General features: G+C 38.6%; 1 protein-coding gene across 9 annotated transcripts in view; it reads left to right on the top strand.

Annotated features, from left to right (window-relative positions):
- TTC3 (tetratricopeptide repeat domain 3) overlaps positions 1 to 15,383 on the top strand; it is a 129,488-nt gene that overhangs the window by 71,698 nt on the left and 42,407 nt on the right. For all 9 annotated transcript variants that reach the window (XM_040264149.1, XM_040264113.1, XM_040264095.1 and 6 more), the window contains 10 exons: positions 449 to 571; positions 1,473 to 1,574; positions 3,088 to 3,180; positions 3,836 to 3,900; positions 4,882 to 5,018; positions 7,058 to 7,384; positions 9,747 to 9,998; positions 12,476 to 12,522; positions 13,498 to 13,554; positions 14,678 to 14,751. In XM_040264149.1, coding sequence (XP_040120083.1) covers positions 449 to 571; positions 1,473 to 1,574; positions 3,088 to 3,180; positions 3,836 to 3,900; positions 4,882 to 5,018; positions 7,058 to 7,384; positions 9,747 to 9,998; positions 12,476 to 12,522; positions 13,498 to 13,554; positions 14,678 to 14,751 — 1,277 coding nt within the window. The remainder of the gene's footprint in view (positions 1 to 448; positions 572 to 1,472; positions 1,575 to 3,087; positions 3,181 to 3,835; positions 3,901 to 4,881; positions 5,019 to 7,057; positions 7,385 to 9,746; positions 9,999 to 12,475; positions 12,523 to 13,497; positions 13,555 to 14,677; positions 14,752 to 15,383) is intronic.

The following is a 15,383-nucleotide window of genomic DNA, read 5'->3' as shown; positions in this document are numbered from 1 at the left end:
ATGGGCAAGCACAAGTGCAGGGATTCGGGGAGGAGGATGAATATCAGTGGGGGGTGGGAGGATGTCCCAGGTGAAGTGACTCGGGGCAGAACAGTGGAGTCCTAAGGGTAATTCTACCTCATTAGGTGCCTGTGAATGCTTAAAAGAGGTTTTTAAGAGGTATGTGTTGTAAAATGAGGTTTGAGGATTACAACAAAGGATAAGATTTTGATTCAGTCTGAAATTCTGAAAATTTTTTGTGCAGTCCTTTTTCTTCCATTCTTTTCTCAGCATGTCTCTGTATTAGCCTCTCTCCAGGAGGAAAAACTTTATAAGTTGTGTGTAGTTTCTTGGCTAAAAGGCATTTGGTCCTTTCTGTGCTGAAAATATTTTGATAGCAAGAGACTATTGAAAGAATTTGATTGATGAATTAGTGTTGTCGTATTATTTTTGTTTACTTTTGTTGTAGATGCTGTTAGAAAAATTCGTTGAAGAATGCAGGTTCCCTCCAGTGCCGGATGCCATTTGTTGCTATCAGAAGTGCCATGGATATTCCAAAATTCAGATATATGTAACCGATCCAGACTTCAAGGTATAGAATGAGGGTATACTGGGACATGAACTTGCTGAATTGTGCCTGCAAATGGTTTCAGAACAAATTCTTGAATTGGAGCCACCCAAGTTCTCTGCCTTGCTGGCAGCTTCACGTCCTCTTGTCTGCCTCCTCCCCTGACTTCAGTCTGCAGCACCTCACGTGGGGGCCCAGAGTCGTTGAAATAAACACCGAGGGCAGTGGTGGTGACCTGAGAAGGCAGGCTAACTGATTCCATTTCTGCCTTCTAGCCACTGTTCCGTGTAACTGCCTGCTCCTTAGGAGCCCAGGAAACACAGTGAGGTAGTTATCCTGATTTGCTGCAGTTCTAATTTCTTACATAATTTGAGTCCAAGAATCTGAAGAATTGAAATCCAAGAATCATTCTGATCACTGAATAACTCCTGGAGACCTAAATCTGAGACTGAGTCTGCCAGTTAATTGAGTGAATAGAACGCTGCACCTTAGTTTATTCAAGAAGATAGACGCTGCCTGCTGTCCCTCATTAGTAGTTCAGATGAAATAAAGTTTATAAAGTATTTGATATTTTGTAAACCACTCCAGTATCCTCTCCTGGAACACCCCCATGGACAGAGGAGCCTGGTGGGCTGCAGTCCATGGGGTCACAAAGAGTCAGGCCCAACTGAGCGACTAACACTTTCACTTCCAAAGGAATACGCAACAGTAAATTGTGGAAATGAATGTCAGTCAAGCTCAGTGTTTTCAGCCCTAGGCAATCTGGCGTATGGAAGTACTATACTCCCCTAGGAGGAAATGTGACATCTAGTTATGTCTGCCAGGTGAATGCAGGTCTCTGTCTTATTATGTGTTGTGGGTGTGAAAGAGAGAGTGTATGTAGACATTTTTAAGATGTGAATTAAAAATTGTTTTAAAACCCCAGGGTTTTATACGAATCAGCTGTTGCCAGTATTGTAAAATAGAATTTCACATGAACTGCTGGAAGAAGTTAAAAACAACAACCTTCAATGATAAAATTGACAAGGTAAGACTAACAAGATTTTCTGGATTTTTTAATATGCTTATTGTGTAGTGATTTTTCTTCCCCGAGAATCTTCAAGAAAAGTCTTAAGTGAATATGAATTTCTCTCTGTGTGTGAGACATAACTAGAAGGTATTAAAGTTTTAATGATAAAGTAGAAAGTTTTTGTTTTTCATTTGTACAAGTGTAAAGGCAATAACCATAGAGGCTTTTAATAAATTGTTGAACCCTCCCCTTTTATGTTGGGAATGTATGAACAAAAATAAATGATTTAATGTTATGATGTAGAATTGGGGCCTCAAATTTTTTATTTTCTAAAAAAGTTTGAGATAATTTGTACTAAGAAATCAACTTAAATTTTGTGCTGCCATATTTTGTTGGGGTTCTCTTAATTAGTGAGATAATTATGTTAATTACCATTAGCCGGATACACTTTTGAGAGGAGTCATAGTTTAATAATCTTCATTCATAGACTTTGTTTCTGATCCATATAAACTATGGACTTAAAAAAAGAACCTTACTCTACACTACTTAGCCTCATATAAACCCCTGTCCTTATTGAGGAGAAAAGAATAAGGTGGTTGTGCTAGGTGAATGTTAGCAGAAGTAATTATTCAAGTTTAGTAAAAATAAATGCTCACATTTTACACATTTTCATGTTGTTATCTAGAGGGATGATGATGTGACCAAATAACTGTTGCCGTTGAGTCGCTCGTGCTATGTCTTTGTCTCACTTTAATTGAGCTTCTCTAGCTATACCCTCAGGGCGGTGGCTCTGTAGCTCAGATGGCAAAGAATCCACCTGCAATGCAGGAGACCCAGGTTCGATCCCTGGGTCGGGAAGATCCTCTGGAGAAGGGCATGGCAACCTACTCCAGTATTCTTGCCTGGAGGATCCCATGGACAGAGGGGCCTGGTGGGCTACAGTCCACGGGGTTGCAAAGAGTGGGACACAATTGCCACTACCACTACCAGCTATACCCATGCCCTTAGTGGTCCTAACCATTCCCCTGGGTTGAAGTACCCTCTGTATATTAGCTTTCACTAGGGTACCTTGAAGTAACTCAACTGTCTCATGACTTAAAGTAAGAAAGGCTTGTTTCTTGCTTACATTACTTGTCTTGCAGTTTTGCAGTTGTTGTCCAGGATGGGCAGTGGCAGCTCTGGTCTGTGGGGCTATGGACTTTGTTTCTTAATTGAGGTTGAGGAGTGACTGAGACATGTTCTTGTGATCTAGAGGAAAGAACAGTAGGCAGTCCACTCAGCGTTCTTAAAGCTTTGGTGTGGATGGTAGCACACGTCAGGGCAGCTCATCTTACATGACCAAGCAAGTCAGGTGGACTGCCCTGCAGCTGGAGGCTCTGGAAATCAGCTGGCAGTGAGCAGGGACTTTGCAGTGCCTCCTGAAGAAGGTTTTGGATCATATTTTGACTGTTCCGTGGTTAAAATGGCATACATGTGTACATTTATGCCAAGATGTAACCCCCTTCCCCCCCCCCATTTTTAAATCAAATAGGATTTTCTGCAAGGAATTTGTCTTACTCCTGATTGTAAAGGAATCATTTCAAAGATTATCATCTTCAGCAGTGGTGGTCAAGTTAAATGTGAAGTAAGTAGACCCTGGGTAAATCTTATTAAATAGATAACCAAAATGCTTATACCTTATAAAATATTATGTAAATTTCCTTGCATTTTCCAGGAACGAAATAGTTACCTAATATAAGAAATTATAGGAAATAATAGGATATAAGAATGCTGCTTCTCTTTTTTTTTTAAAAAAAAAGAATGATTCTTTGCAATTAAGGATTCTAGTGTTCTTTTGTCTCTTAAAAGGCAAAGGCAGTTTTTTGCATTTCAGTTTTACTGATTTTACTCCTTTTGATAACCTTGTTTTTTAAATTTCCAGTAAACTTTTTGGTGTTGACAAGGTGGGGGATCTTAGGGAGGCAGGAGAGGGTCTTGAGCTGCACTATGTGGGAGCTGTAGGAGTGGGTTGTTGTAATGACATCTGTCATTCATTTGATCTTCTGCTTACTCTAAATTTATTTTTAACCTTCTTTAACTGTGTGTACTCTCTTATTTTTCTTTTCAGTAAATTGTGTTGCTAAAGTGTTCTGGGCTTTTGTTTGGGTCAGAGTACCATTACTGTTCTCTATTAGTTTGGATGTTGACTGTGCTTTTGAAATGCTTGTTAAACTTGTGATTTTATGCTTAATGTCATGGGAGCATGAGACAAATTTTAGATGTCTCTGTTTTATTTAAAGTTTGAACACAAGGTCATTAAAGAAAAGGTTCCTCCAAGACCTATTCTGAAACAGAAATGTTCTAGGTAAGATTTTTAATAATCAGATTAATAATGTCCATTAGAATATGATTCTGTTAAATGCACATTTCTAAATAATGCTGTTTTAAAAATTGGCTCAGCACACATATCCAAATAAGTAGTTTTAAAGTGAATTTTATCGGTATTTGTAACTTTCAAGACAACCTTGAATAGTTAAATGCTAAAAACTTGAATAAAAAGCATTATTTAGTGATTGAATTTATAAGTAAAATGACATCTGAACTATGAAATGACGTGTTCAGTAGATTTGGCATTTGGATAAAAATTACATACTTATCTCTGAGTTGTTCACTCTTTAATTCCAAAAACGTCTTTCCTTTTGTTCACTTCGGCAAACATTTTGAACCAGTGACTCTTTCTCACCCTGAAATACTTAACAAACTGTCAGAATTAGTCACTTTTCTGTTATCTTCTTGTTCAAATAATTCAATCCTTTTTTCTTTTTTGCCCTGCTTTTTGTTTTCCATTTTAAGAAGTTTTTTTTTTTTTTTTTTTTACCATTGGTGACCAAGAAAAAGCAAAAGAAAAGATGAATTATTTGTTGAAGAGAATTTCTTGTAGCCATATTGACCAAATTTTAGTGTTGTAGATCATTATTGGGTTATGAAAATGATATTTTACTGTGGAAATGAGTATTTACATGTATTATCTTGCATAGTAATTTTTTACTATTCCTTTTTACCCTAGTGGTATCTTCTATACATGGGGATAATATCTATATGATCTATATGTGCATCCTTAATTAGAAATCCCTTAGTCATTGATGTTCTTGTTTTTATGAACAAGTACACTTGTTTTGACTGAATTGACCATGTGTCAAAAGTTTTTGATATTGAACAAAGGATATAGTCCCAACTTCTAACTAAAAAAGAAAACTTGGAAAATGGCTTCTACAGTAGGCAAAGGAAAGTAGTTGATTGAGTTCATAACAAAGGTGAATTGTCACTAATTATAATTATTTATCAGCCTAGAGAAGTTGAGGCTGAAAGAAGACAAAAAATTGAAGAGAAAGCTCCAAAAAAAGGAAGCAAAAAAATTAGCACAAGAAAGACTGGAAGAGGACCTAAGGGAAAGTAACCCACCAAAAACTGAAGAGCAGAGAGGTATGCTGGGAGTCTGAGGCATGATGAGAATCTCATATTCTTGCTTAAAAGTGTGTATACAAATATTCATCTTGTTGGGCTTTATGTTAATACTTAAATTGAATTGAAATTTAGGTTTCCCTTGGTATTTTAATACTATCACCATCTTTTGATTACCCTGAGATGGGAAGGGGAGTGGTGTAAGGAACATTGAATTTAGAAGTAACATACAGGAATTGAAAACACTTTCCTGCCACTTACTCAGGGCAAATTGTCTCAGTTCCCTTATCTCCACTGTGAACGTGAAAATAGTATTTGAAATTCCACACATATGTTTGAACTGTAAATTAGCCACTGATTATCTGAAGTATGCTGCTTCACGTAAAGAAGTAGTTCATATAAGATGCCAGAGAGATTACCTCGTGTTTCATGCTCATCTCATCAGCATTCCCTGATCAACATGGGAGCAGTCTCAGTGATTTACTGTCCTGTGGACACATTTACTTTCGAGTTTTGTGTTTTGTTTTTTTTAATTAATGTATGGTTTCTGGTGTACAACATAATGATTTGATATTTCTATATATTGCAAAATGATTACCACAATAAATCCAGTTAACATCCACCAGCATACATACAGAATTTTTATTTTCATGATGAGAACTTTCAAGGTCTACATGCAAATACACGAAACAGTATTATTAACTATAGTCATTGTACTGTGCACTGTATCCCCAGGACTACTTTCAGTTTTGAGTTAAAGTAAATAATTCTCATTTTCTACTCTGTTGACTGTGCCAGCATTAATATTTCCTTTTGCTGTCTTTGTTTTTCATCTTGTTGTTGTTTAGTCACTAAGTCATGTCTGACTTTTTGCAGCTCCATGGACTGTAGCACACCAGGCTTCCCTGTCCTTTACTATCTCCCAGAGTTTGCTCAGACTCATGTCCATTGAGTCATGGATGCCATCTAACCATCTCATCCTCTGTCACTCTCTTTCTCCTCCTGCCCTCAATCTTTCCCAGCATCTGGGTCTTTTCCAAAGAGTCGGCTCTTTGCATCAGGTGGCCAGAGTATTAGAGTTTCAGCATCAATCCTTCTAATGAATATTCAGGGTTGATTTCCTTTAGGATTGACTGGTTATTCCATTAATGTTTCAGAAATCAATTGGAACTGTCTTTTACTGAAAAAAATTTTAGGGAACATCATTTACTTTATATATTTTTTTATATTTGTATGTTATTTACTGTATTAGCATCAAGAGGTTAAATGGCCACTTTTGGGGGGGAAATGCCTGGGTAGGAAGATGCACTTTTGAGATACTGCAATCAGTAACTCCACAGGTCTATGATTTAGGATTCAACAGTAAGATAAATAACACATATTTATCCAAATTCAACCAAATATTGTTTTTATACCTGAAGTGATGATCCCTTCAACTCGAGGAGGGAAAAAAAGCTTTACATTTATGCCTGAAACATATTTATTAAATGTAAAATTTGAGTTGTCGATAAGGCTCAGTTAAGATTGTTGTGGGAAGTAACCTTATTTTAGAGGAACTAAGTTTTTAGGTGTTACCTGAGTGGTACCAGTGAAGGAAATAAGATACTTGATATGTTTGATTTACTGTGAAGTTTCATGTCTTTTAAAGGCACTTTTAAAGTTAAATACTTTATATATCTAATTTAAAAGTTCTTAGGTTATTTAAAACAACATAAAGAATACATCTGAGTCATGGATTATATTGCTATGTAATTCCCTAGTGGCCCAGACAGTAAAGAATTTGCCAGCAACGGAGGAGATGTGGGTTTGATCCTTGGGTTGGGAGTATCCCCTGGAGAAGGGAATGGCTACCTAGCCTAGTATTCTTGCCGGAGAATTCCATGGATAGAGGACCCTAGCAAGGCTCCAGTCCACAGCGTCTCAAAGAGTCAGACACAACCGAGTGACTAGCACTTTGACTTCACTTTCACACACAATGTTAGGTTAAATTTTTCACAGTTTATGTTTTTGCAAATTGGTCCTCTTTCTCCTTTTTACTGTCCACTGTTATTTATCCTTAGAAACTATCAGCCGTGTCCAAAGTTGCCAGTTCCTTGATGACAGAATTCTGCAGTGCATAAAGCAGTACGCTGACAAGATTAAGTCCGGGATACTGAATACTTCCAAGCTTCTCAAAGAATTGCTTTCTTGGAAGGTTTTAACCACAGAAGACTACACAACGTGTTTTTCTAGCAGAAATTTCCTGAATGAAGCAGTGGACTATGTTATTCGTCATTTGATCCAGGAAAAGAACAGAGTAAAGACAAGGGTATTTCTGCATGTTTTGAGTGAGCTTAAAGAAGTGGAGCCAAAGCTAGCTACCTGGATCCAGAAACTTAATAGCTTTGGTATGTCTCTTAATTGTAGAGATGCAGTTTCGTAGGAGGATAAATACAGATCTCTGAATCCTTCTTCATTTTACTATCATTTATGATTTTTTAAAATGTAGAACTATGAATTTGTATGGTTAAAGAACACTGTTTCCTGAAGTTCACAATTTTTGGGTTACCTTGTAGATAAGTTGACTTCCTTGATGGCTTAGATGGTAAAGTGTCTGCCTACAGTGCGGGAGACCTAGGTTCAGTCCCTGGGTTGGGAACATCTGGAGAAGGAAATGACAACCCACTCCAATATTCTTGCTTGGAAAATCCCATGAACAGAGGAACCTGTTAGGCTACAGTCCATGGCGTTGCAAAGAGTCGGATGCGACTGAGCAACTTCACTTTCTTTCTCTAGAAAGGTTACCTTGTGCTTTTGTGAAAGATGTCAGTAAGAAAGTCTAATCCTGTGTTATGCTCAACTATTGTCAGTGTGTTAACTTTGTGACTACCAGGCACTCCCCTGGGTGAATAGCACCCCTTGGAGTCAGCTCCGCAGGGGTGCCCTCTGGGGTTGTGAAGAGTTTGGAGGGGAGAGTGGATGGAGCTGTGGATGATTGGTTAGGATCACCTATGGCAGATCTGTATCTAAGAATCAAGAGAAATGTCCTGGGGCTGACCTTGAGCAGCGTGAATCACAGGATCATAAAACTCTGGCGCTCTGTCCTGATTTTCCTAGTTTGGTTGAGGAAGAACCTTCGAGCAGGCTCTTTACCAGACCTACTCAGGGACCATGGAAGGCAGTGGCAGAGAAAGCTGCCAACTAACCCTAGAGGATGGGGTCCTTGGGCACCGACCGTGGCCTTGTTTGTCCTGGTGACCAAGGTGGCCAGTTCCTAGCCCAGTAGACGATTCAGTCGGCAGCGATTGGATGAAAGGCTAGCGGGAGCTATAGCAGCAGCCTGTAGAGATTGCCAGCCTGGCCTGCCTTAGAGACGGGAAGTGATGGAACACTAGTTTCAGAGAATATACTGGTAAGTGTCTGCCAGGAGGCACAGTGAGGTGGCAGGACACTTGCTGTGATTGGTGACTAATGTTGCTGCTGTGGACATTACGTCTCCACGGGCTCCTGGCCCCATAAAACTAGTCCCAAGTGACACTGCCATTAGTGTCTGCTAAACAGGCAAGGAAATGATAAAATGTTTGATATTTCTTACTTTAATTTGCTTTATTTAACAAAGATTAATTTAAATTGAGTAGGAGCGGGGTTAACATTTCAGTACTAGGTGTGATCTGCTGCCTTCCTCTCATTGAGCACACGCTCTGATTTGAGCTGTATTTGGAGATTTGAATGTGGTATTTCTTCATCCATGATTCCCTTAAACCTTGTATCATGTATTTCACATGGTCGCTGATTCTTGTGTTTAAATACACTGATATGTAACATGACCTCTGCAAAGCTGTTGCATCTGGCAGGCTCAGCCGTCTGGGGTAGTTTTGACTTGGCAGGCTCTGCTTCATTTGCAGACTGAGAACCTGTGCCCCATCCAGTGTTAGCGCTGTGGGGGGGAGAGCAGAGCCAGTCCCTGCTTTTGGTGGCTGTGTTAGCACACAGTAGGGGCTCACCTCCTCTCAGTAGTAGTGCATGAGGGCGCAGCCACCCCTTCCTCTGAAATTGTAGAACCGGGAGGAAGATCGGGAATAGTGACCAGCTGGAATCTCGTGAGGAGGACAAGGGGCCATGGTGTTCGAGGGGATGCGGTGCATTCTTGAAGGTGTCGGATGAAGAGTTCACCTGTTTTCTGTTTTAAGGGCATTTGGGAAGTTCCATAGATTATTGATGTTTTGTTATTATAGAATATATGTAGAAAAGCATTGTAAAATCTAGTTAGTTTGTACTAATTGGAATGAAAATCATTATAAAGTAGTGAAAAGTTACTGTTATATTTTTAAAGGAATTTAATGCCTTTAAAAAATTCCTTTTCTGGGCCTTCCCTGGTGGTCCAGTGGAAGACTCCATGCTCCCAGGTTCAATCCCTGGTCAGGGAACTAGATCCCTCATGCCACAACTAAGACTCAGCACAAATAAATAAGAATAAATACTAAAAAATTTGTTTTTTCCTAAGTCTAATAAAAATAGCTAGAATAATAGAAGCCTTTGGCCCACCTTTTTCAACTAATAGGTAAGAATTACTGTATTTAGCATATTCATGTGAAATGGTGTTTCTAAAATCCATAATAGCTTGAATAAGTTTATTCTCAAGTATTTAAATGTTTTCACTGAAAATGTAAGCAAACTATAATAGAACTGCTTTCCAAGATGTGAAACTGAATGTAATTTTATAGCAAATAATCCTCCCTTCTTCTGACTTGGATTTTGTTTTTATTATAGGCTTAGATGCCACAGGACCTTTCTTTTCTCGTTATGGGGCTCCTCTTAAGGAGCTTGATTTTAGCATCATGACTTTTCTCTGGAATGAGAAATATGGTCATAAGCTAGGCTCTATAGAAGGAAAGCAACTTGATTATTTCTATGAGCCTACGTCACTGAAGGAAGCACGGTGTTTAATATGGCTGCTGGAAGAACACAGAGACAAGTTCCCGGCACTGCATAATGCCCTGGACGAGTTCTTTGATATAATGGGTATGTGGACAGTTTCGATTTGTGTCTAAGGAAAAAGTCTTCAAAGGATCTGGCTTACTTAGATACTTAACAAAGAAAATAATGAAAATCATTATGTTACATCTGGCTTATTTGGGGAAGTTAGTATTAAGAACAGTGATTTTTTTTTTCATATACTAAAGCCTTTTTACTCTATGCATCTCAGTGTTCTCAGGACACTCAGATGGATACGTTACAGGGACTATTCTCATTGTAGGTGTTTTGACAGTGTCATGGCAAAGATGATATATATATTAAGGGAATGAGGTTTCTTAGGAAATGGTTTGATTTGTAGCATTCAAGGAAACATTGGCCTGCAGAAAGAGGCAGTGTTTGCAGAATCTAGAACAGATAGCATATCTGCTGTGGTGGGAAGAGCCTAGAGCTGGGAGTCAGAAAAGGAGGCTGTGGCCCAGCTACACCCCTAACTCAGTTTGTTAGAAATCTTTTACTGCTGCCTTCAACACCTTGTGCTAGGTGTGATAACAGGGAATTCAGAAATGCTTATGCTAGTCCTTGCCCTCAGGACCTTATGTTTAGAAAAAGGAGTAAAATGAATATACAAGTAACTATTATATGGGAGAAGAGAGGGCCAGGAAAAGTGCTGAGGGGTTCCCCTCCTCGGGAAGAGGAAATTTTTGGTGCAGGGGTAGAGTCCACGCCCGGCTGTGAACACGGAGGTGGATTTGACAGTTGACATCCAGAATTAGACACATTCTTCAATCCTGAAGTTAAATTTCTTATCTTCGGTACTACATGTATGTCTTAGGATACTGTCTCTCCCTGCCCTCTTCCTCTTCCCTTCTCATCAGACTTCTGTTTTATGTATTGTCAGGAGTTAGACTCAAATTTCATGCTATTTGTTTTAAAGGGTACATGAAAAGATTTTGGCCTTGTACTAAAGAGTTACCCATTATGAAATTCAGATACAATATAAGAAACTGAAAAGCTTACTTTTGTTGTGGTTCTTAGGAGAGAGCACACTCAGATATAGGTGGCTTTATTTTCCAGGGACACTGCTTCATGACTGGGGATGACATGCTTCTTGATATCCTGGATTGATTGCTCTCAGTTTGCTGCTGCTGGGAATAAAATGCTTTTCTGGGACTGAGTTTACAAAACTTGATGCATGTTTGGATCGCACGGGACAATTTCAAAGGACACAATTCCCTTTCATTGTGCATTTTCTCTGGTTCTTGTGTTCTATGCCTGAAAAACCCAGTCCATCTAGCTGTGAGTTTCTCTGCTCTCAGTCACAGAGTTGCAAGCCACCAACCAAATGACCAGCCAGCAGATTTTCAAGTCCACTACCTCTGCCTCTCACCCTTACCCCAACATTTTCAATTTTATCTCCTTTCATTTAAAGGAACAATTGCATTGGTTAAAAACTTTTCAAAATCCACTGATCTTATAAATTAACAGTGCTCAATAGCATCACCAGTGCTGCGATAATTGGGAGACCCAAACTCTCTCTTGGATCCCATGTGCATAACTCTCTCTTGGAATGGCTTAAGCCACATGAGATTTATCTCAGATAATAATGCTTTATGTATTGTTTTCAAGCAGGAAATGCTGAAATTGGTCTTGACCCTTCCTCTTGCCTTTCACCCCTTACTTAGTTTGTTGCCAAGTCAAGTAAGCTGTATTTTTGATCTGCGCTTCCCTGTCCATCTCTATTTCCCTAGGCCAGGATCTTAATAACCTTTCCATGATCTCAGTAGTCCCCAACAGGTCTCCATGCCTCTGACCCTCCCACTCCAAACCTTTCTCTCACACTGCTTCTGCTGACTCTTCTAGAACATCTGTCTGATCCTCTCTAAGTATTCTGTTTGGGAAACACTTCCTTCCTTTTGCCTGCAGGTTGAAGTCACAGTGTCTGTCTGGGCTCAGCAGCGTGCTCCCGTCTCCGCACGGAATGTACACTTCACTTCCTGCTGCGCCCAAAACTGCCTTGTGCTGTCCCTGCTCACTTCCAGCCTCCTGCTTGCTCATCCGAAGTCCTCTGTTGCCCACAGCCCTCCCTGACCCTTCCTTGGGCTGCTCCCCTTGACTTCATTCCTCTGTCAGCTTTGTTTCCACTGCATTTACTGTGGCCTTTAGCACACTAGGCTGTGGTGTTTGCCTCTCTTGTGTAGTTTGCAGAACATGAGCTTATTGATGGCAGGGACTTTTCTATACATTTCTGTATTCCCAGCACCTAGCATGCATAGAGTTTGGTATCTAGAAAAAACTCAAGTTGTACTGAGTTAGATTGAAATTTCGTGATTCTTAGTAGTTGGTTTTCCACTGAGTCAGCCATTTTGCTCTTGGTTTCTAAACTAAACTGTGTCAAAGCCAAATAAGGAGTAGACATAGTGGATGTTAGTAGTATCTGGGGTGGTTTTCTTTAAGGACTTTGTGTATCGTACGGCAATATAAACGTTTCGTTTCCTTACAAAACCATCTGTATCTTCTAACAGACAGCCGTTGCACTGTGTTAAGGAAACAGGACAGTGGTGATGTGCCAGTAAGTTATCCTGTCGTTTTCAATGTCATATTCTAATTTGTGTAAGCCAGAGGAGGAGGGGAGGACCCGGCGTTTGTTTATATCCCAGGAAGCACTGCAGAACCAAATCTGGAGGACTTCGGGGTAACATGGCCATTTTCTCAGAAAGGGTAATCCCAGTCTTCCTCTTGGAGCAACAGACAGCACACTCTGCAGCTTAAATTAGACAGTGTCCATAAATTTTCACAACTAATGAATGTTAATCATAGACATAGGAAGGGAGTTCTTGAGTCATCTGATGGCATAAAAATAAAATGTTAACCTTGTAATGATTAAAATTATGTTTTGTTCTGTAAGGAAAACAAATGGACTTTGAGTCGCTTATACTTGAGCTTAAAAAGTTAAAGTAACTCCAGAGCTGTCTTCCTTAATTAGTTTGTGGCAGTTTTCGAACAGAGACATACTTGTTTAATGATATTTTTAGGATCACGTTGTCTGTACTTAAAACTTTGTCTTCATTCAGTCAGATCCTATCTGGCTGTGGAAGCACAGATGACATGACCCCATGGGAAGTTGGATGCTGCTTTTAATTTCACTGTTGGTCCCCTGGTGTCTGGCCAAGTGCTGAATGTCTAGTTTGGTTAGTAAAGAAAAATCATTAAAATGTGATAAGCACATAGCTGGAATTACTTTATAAATCTCATCAGTTACTTGAAATGGCATAAACCTTGTTGAAAATGAGTACCAGCATCTTAAGTTGGAACGATTAATTTTAGTTATATAGCATTAGGTGTCATTTAGCATTTTTCTTATTTTCTATTATAAATCAAAATAGTGGGGCTTAACACACTAAAGTGTTAATTTTTGGTAAACATTTTATGGACTTCAACTTAGGACCAGTCTATGAAAATCAAAATGGTATCTTTATAATATATGGTAGCTTCATAATATTATTATTTGAGTGTTCAATAATTTTTTTTTTTTTTTACTTTTTAGTTTAATTCTACCAAGATAAAAAACAAAGGCAAGAAAAAGAAGCCAAAAGATTCAAAGGTATGGAGTATTTTCTGTATTGATTCTTAATTGAGTTTATAAATAAGAATTAACTAGTTCTTGGGATGTTTTGAAGAACTTTGTAGAGAAAGATTTTCTAGGCTTTAAAGATGTTTTGTGAGTTTTCTACATTTTGAGGAAGTTGAAGTTTCATGTTGTATGTAAGTAATTCTTAACAGAGACTATTATCCTTTTCATTTTCTAGGTTTTTCCTAGTGAAATCATTGTCGTAATGTAGCACTTTTTATGGCTGTTCATCAGTGTGACCAGGGCTGCTTTGAGATCAGGCAGACCTGGGTTCTTAACCTTGGTTCTACCAATTATTATTTTTATTATCTCTGTGACCTTGGGCAAATTGACTTCCCTGTGCCCTCATGTCATCATCTGTATGACAAGACATGATGCATATTATTATTAATTAATGAGATTGTTACCTAAATATTCAAAGTAAAAATGCTGAGACTTCCCTGGTGGTCCAGTGGTTAAGCCTTCACTTTCCAGTGCCCGGGGAGAGGATTCAGTCCCTGGTTGGGCAGCTAAGATCTCACATGCCTTGTAGCCAAAAAACACCAGAACATGAACAACAAGAGCCAGTATTATAACAAATTCAATAAAGACTTAAAAAAAAAAAAAAAAGCTAAATACTAACCATCATGACAGAGTCTCAGAATTGATAGACTCCTTCCTTCCACTCACCTAAAGCTCTGCTTCAAGCCTGTGAGATGACTGGGGCATTACTTTTAAGTCTTACGGTGGGTTCTTAATGGCTGTCAAACATTTGCGGGATCAAATGGGAGGCAAGGGTTGAAAATAGGGGCGGATAACAGTAGCTTAAAAGTTCCAGTACAACTTTTGTTTTTCTCTTTGACTATATGTCTGTAGTTTATCTAAAATGAGAGTTTCCACAGTGATAGTGTAAAATTTTTTGGAGTTTCAGAAACTATCTAAATGTTAGCTTGTGCCTATTTTTGGCTGTTGAAAATTTAATTACTATATGTCCCTGTTCACAAGAAAATTTAGATAAGTCATATATATTGGCAGTTTTTGTGCATATTTATATGAGCATTCATCAGTTTTAGTGGTAAAGGTGGAAAATCATTCTCATTTTTGTTTTTTAAACCAGCCTATGTTAGTTGGATCTGGAACACCTTCAGTCACACCAAACAGTGAGACTTTCACTTCAGGTGAAGACCATATGTAAGCACAGTCTGAAAATTTTTGCTTTTATTTTAACTTAAAAGATATATTAATCTGTGTCCTTTAAACTTGTCTTTTTTTATTTCCCTAACTTCTCTGCCTCAAGACATGCATCTGTTATAACAACCTGATGTGACCCATTGTGGTTTATTTATATAGTGTGGGCTGTCGGTGTTAAGAATTGATATAAACTGTATTAAAATCAGAGGGTTGATAACATTCACTTGATAAGGTTGAGAACTTATTACTGTGTGCAGGATACTGTTGGAAAATCCTAGAAAATACTCTCTAAAATGGTCAGTGAAGAGAATGTCCTGTTGGTAATTACTAGGAAGATATTTTGGAGGCTCTATGTGATATGGTTCAGCCTTAGGTATTAGCAATTTCCAGTGGATCTGGTTGTTGAAACTGAGTTTTCAAGAGACAGGTAGATGCAAGAAATAAAACTAATGAAGAGCAGTAAGTTTTTTTATCTCATACTCCTTTATGGACCAAAGCCCCACAAATTTTTCCCCCCACATTTCTTAAATGAGTTGTAGTAACAGTTGTTTTGCATATTTTCGTGGACTCTTTCAGTGGGGGAATTGTTTTAAGTTTAAATAATAACAGCCTATATTTTGATAGCACTTATG

This window comes from Oryx dammah, unplaced genomic scaffold (genome assembly GCF_014754425.2).
Source record: "Oryx dammah isolate SB20612 unplaced genomic scaffold, SCBI_Odam_1.1 HiC_scaffold_2, whole genome shotgun sequence".
NCBI lineage: Eukaryota > Metazoa > Chordata > Mammalia > Artiodactyla > Bovidae > Oryx > Oryx dammah.
This window is presented reverse-complemented; position numbering and strand designations above follow the sequence as displayed.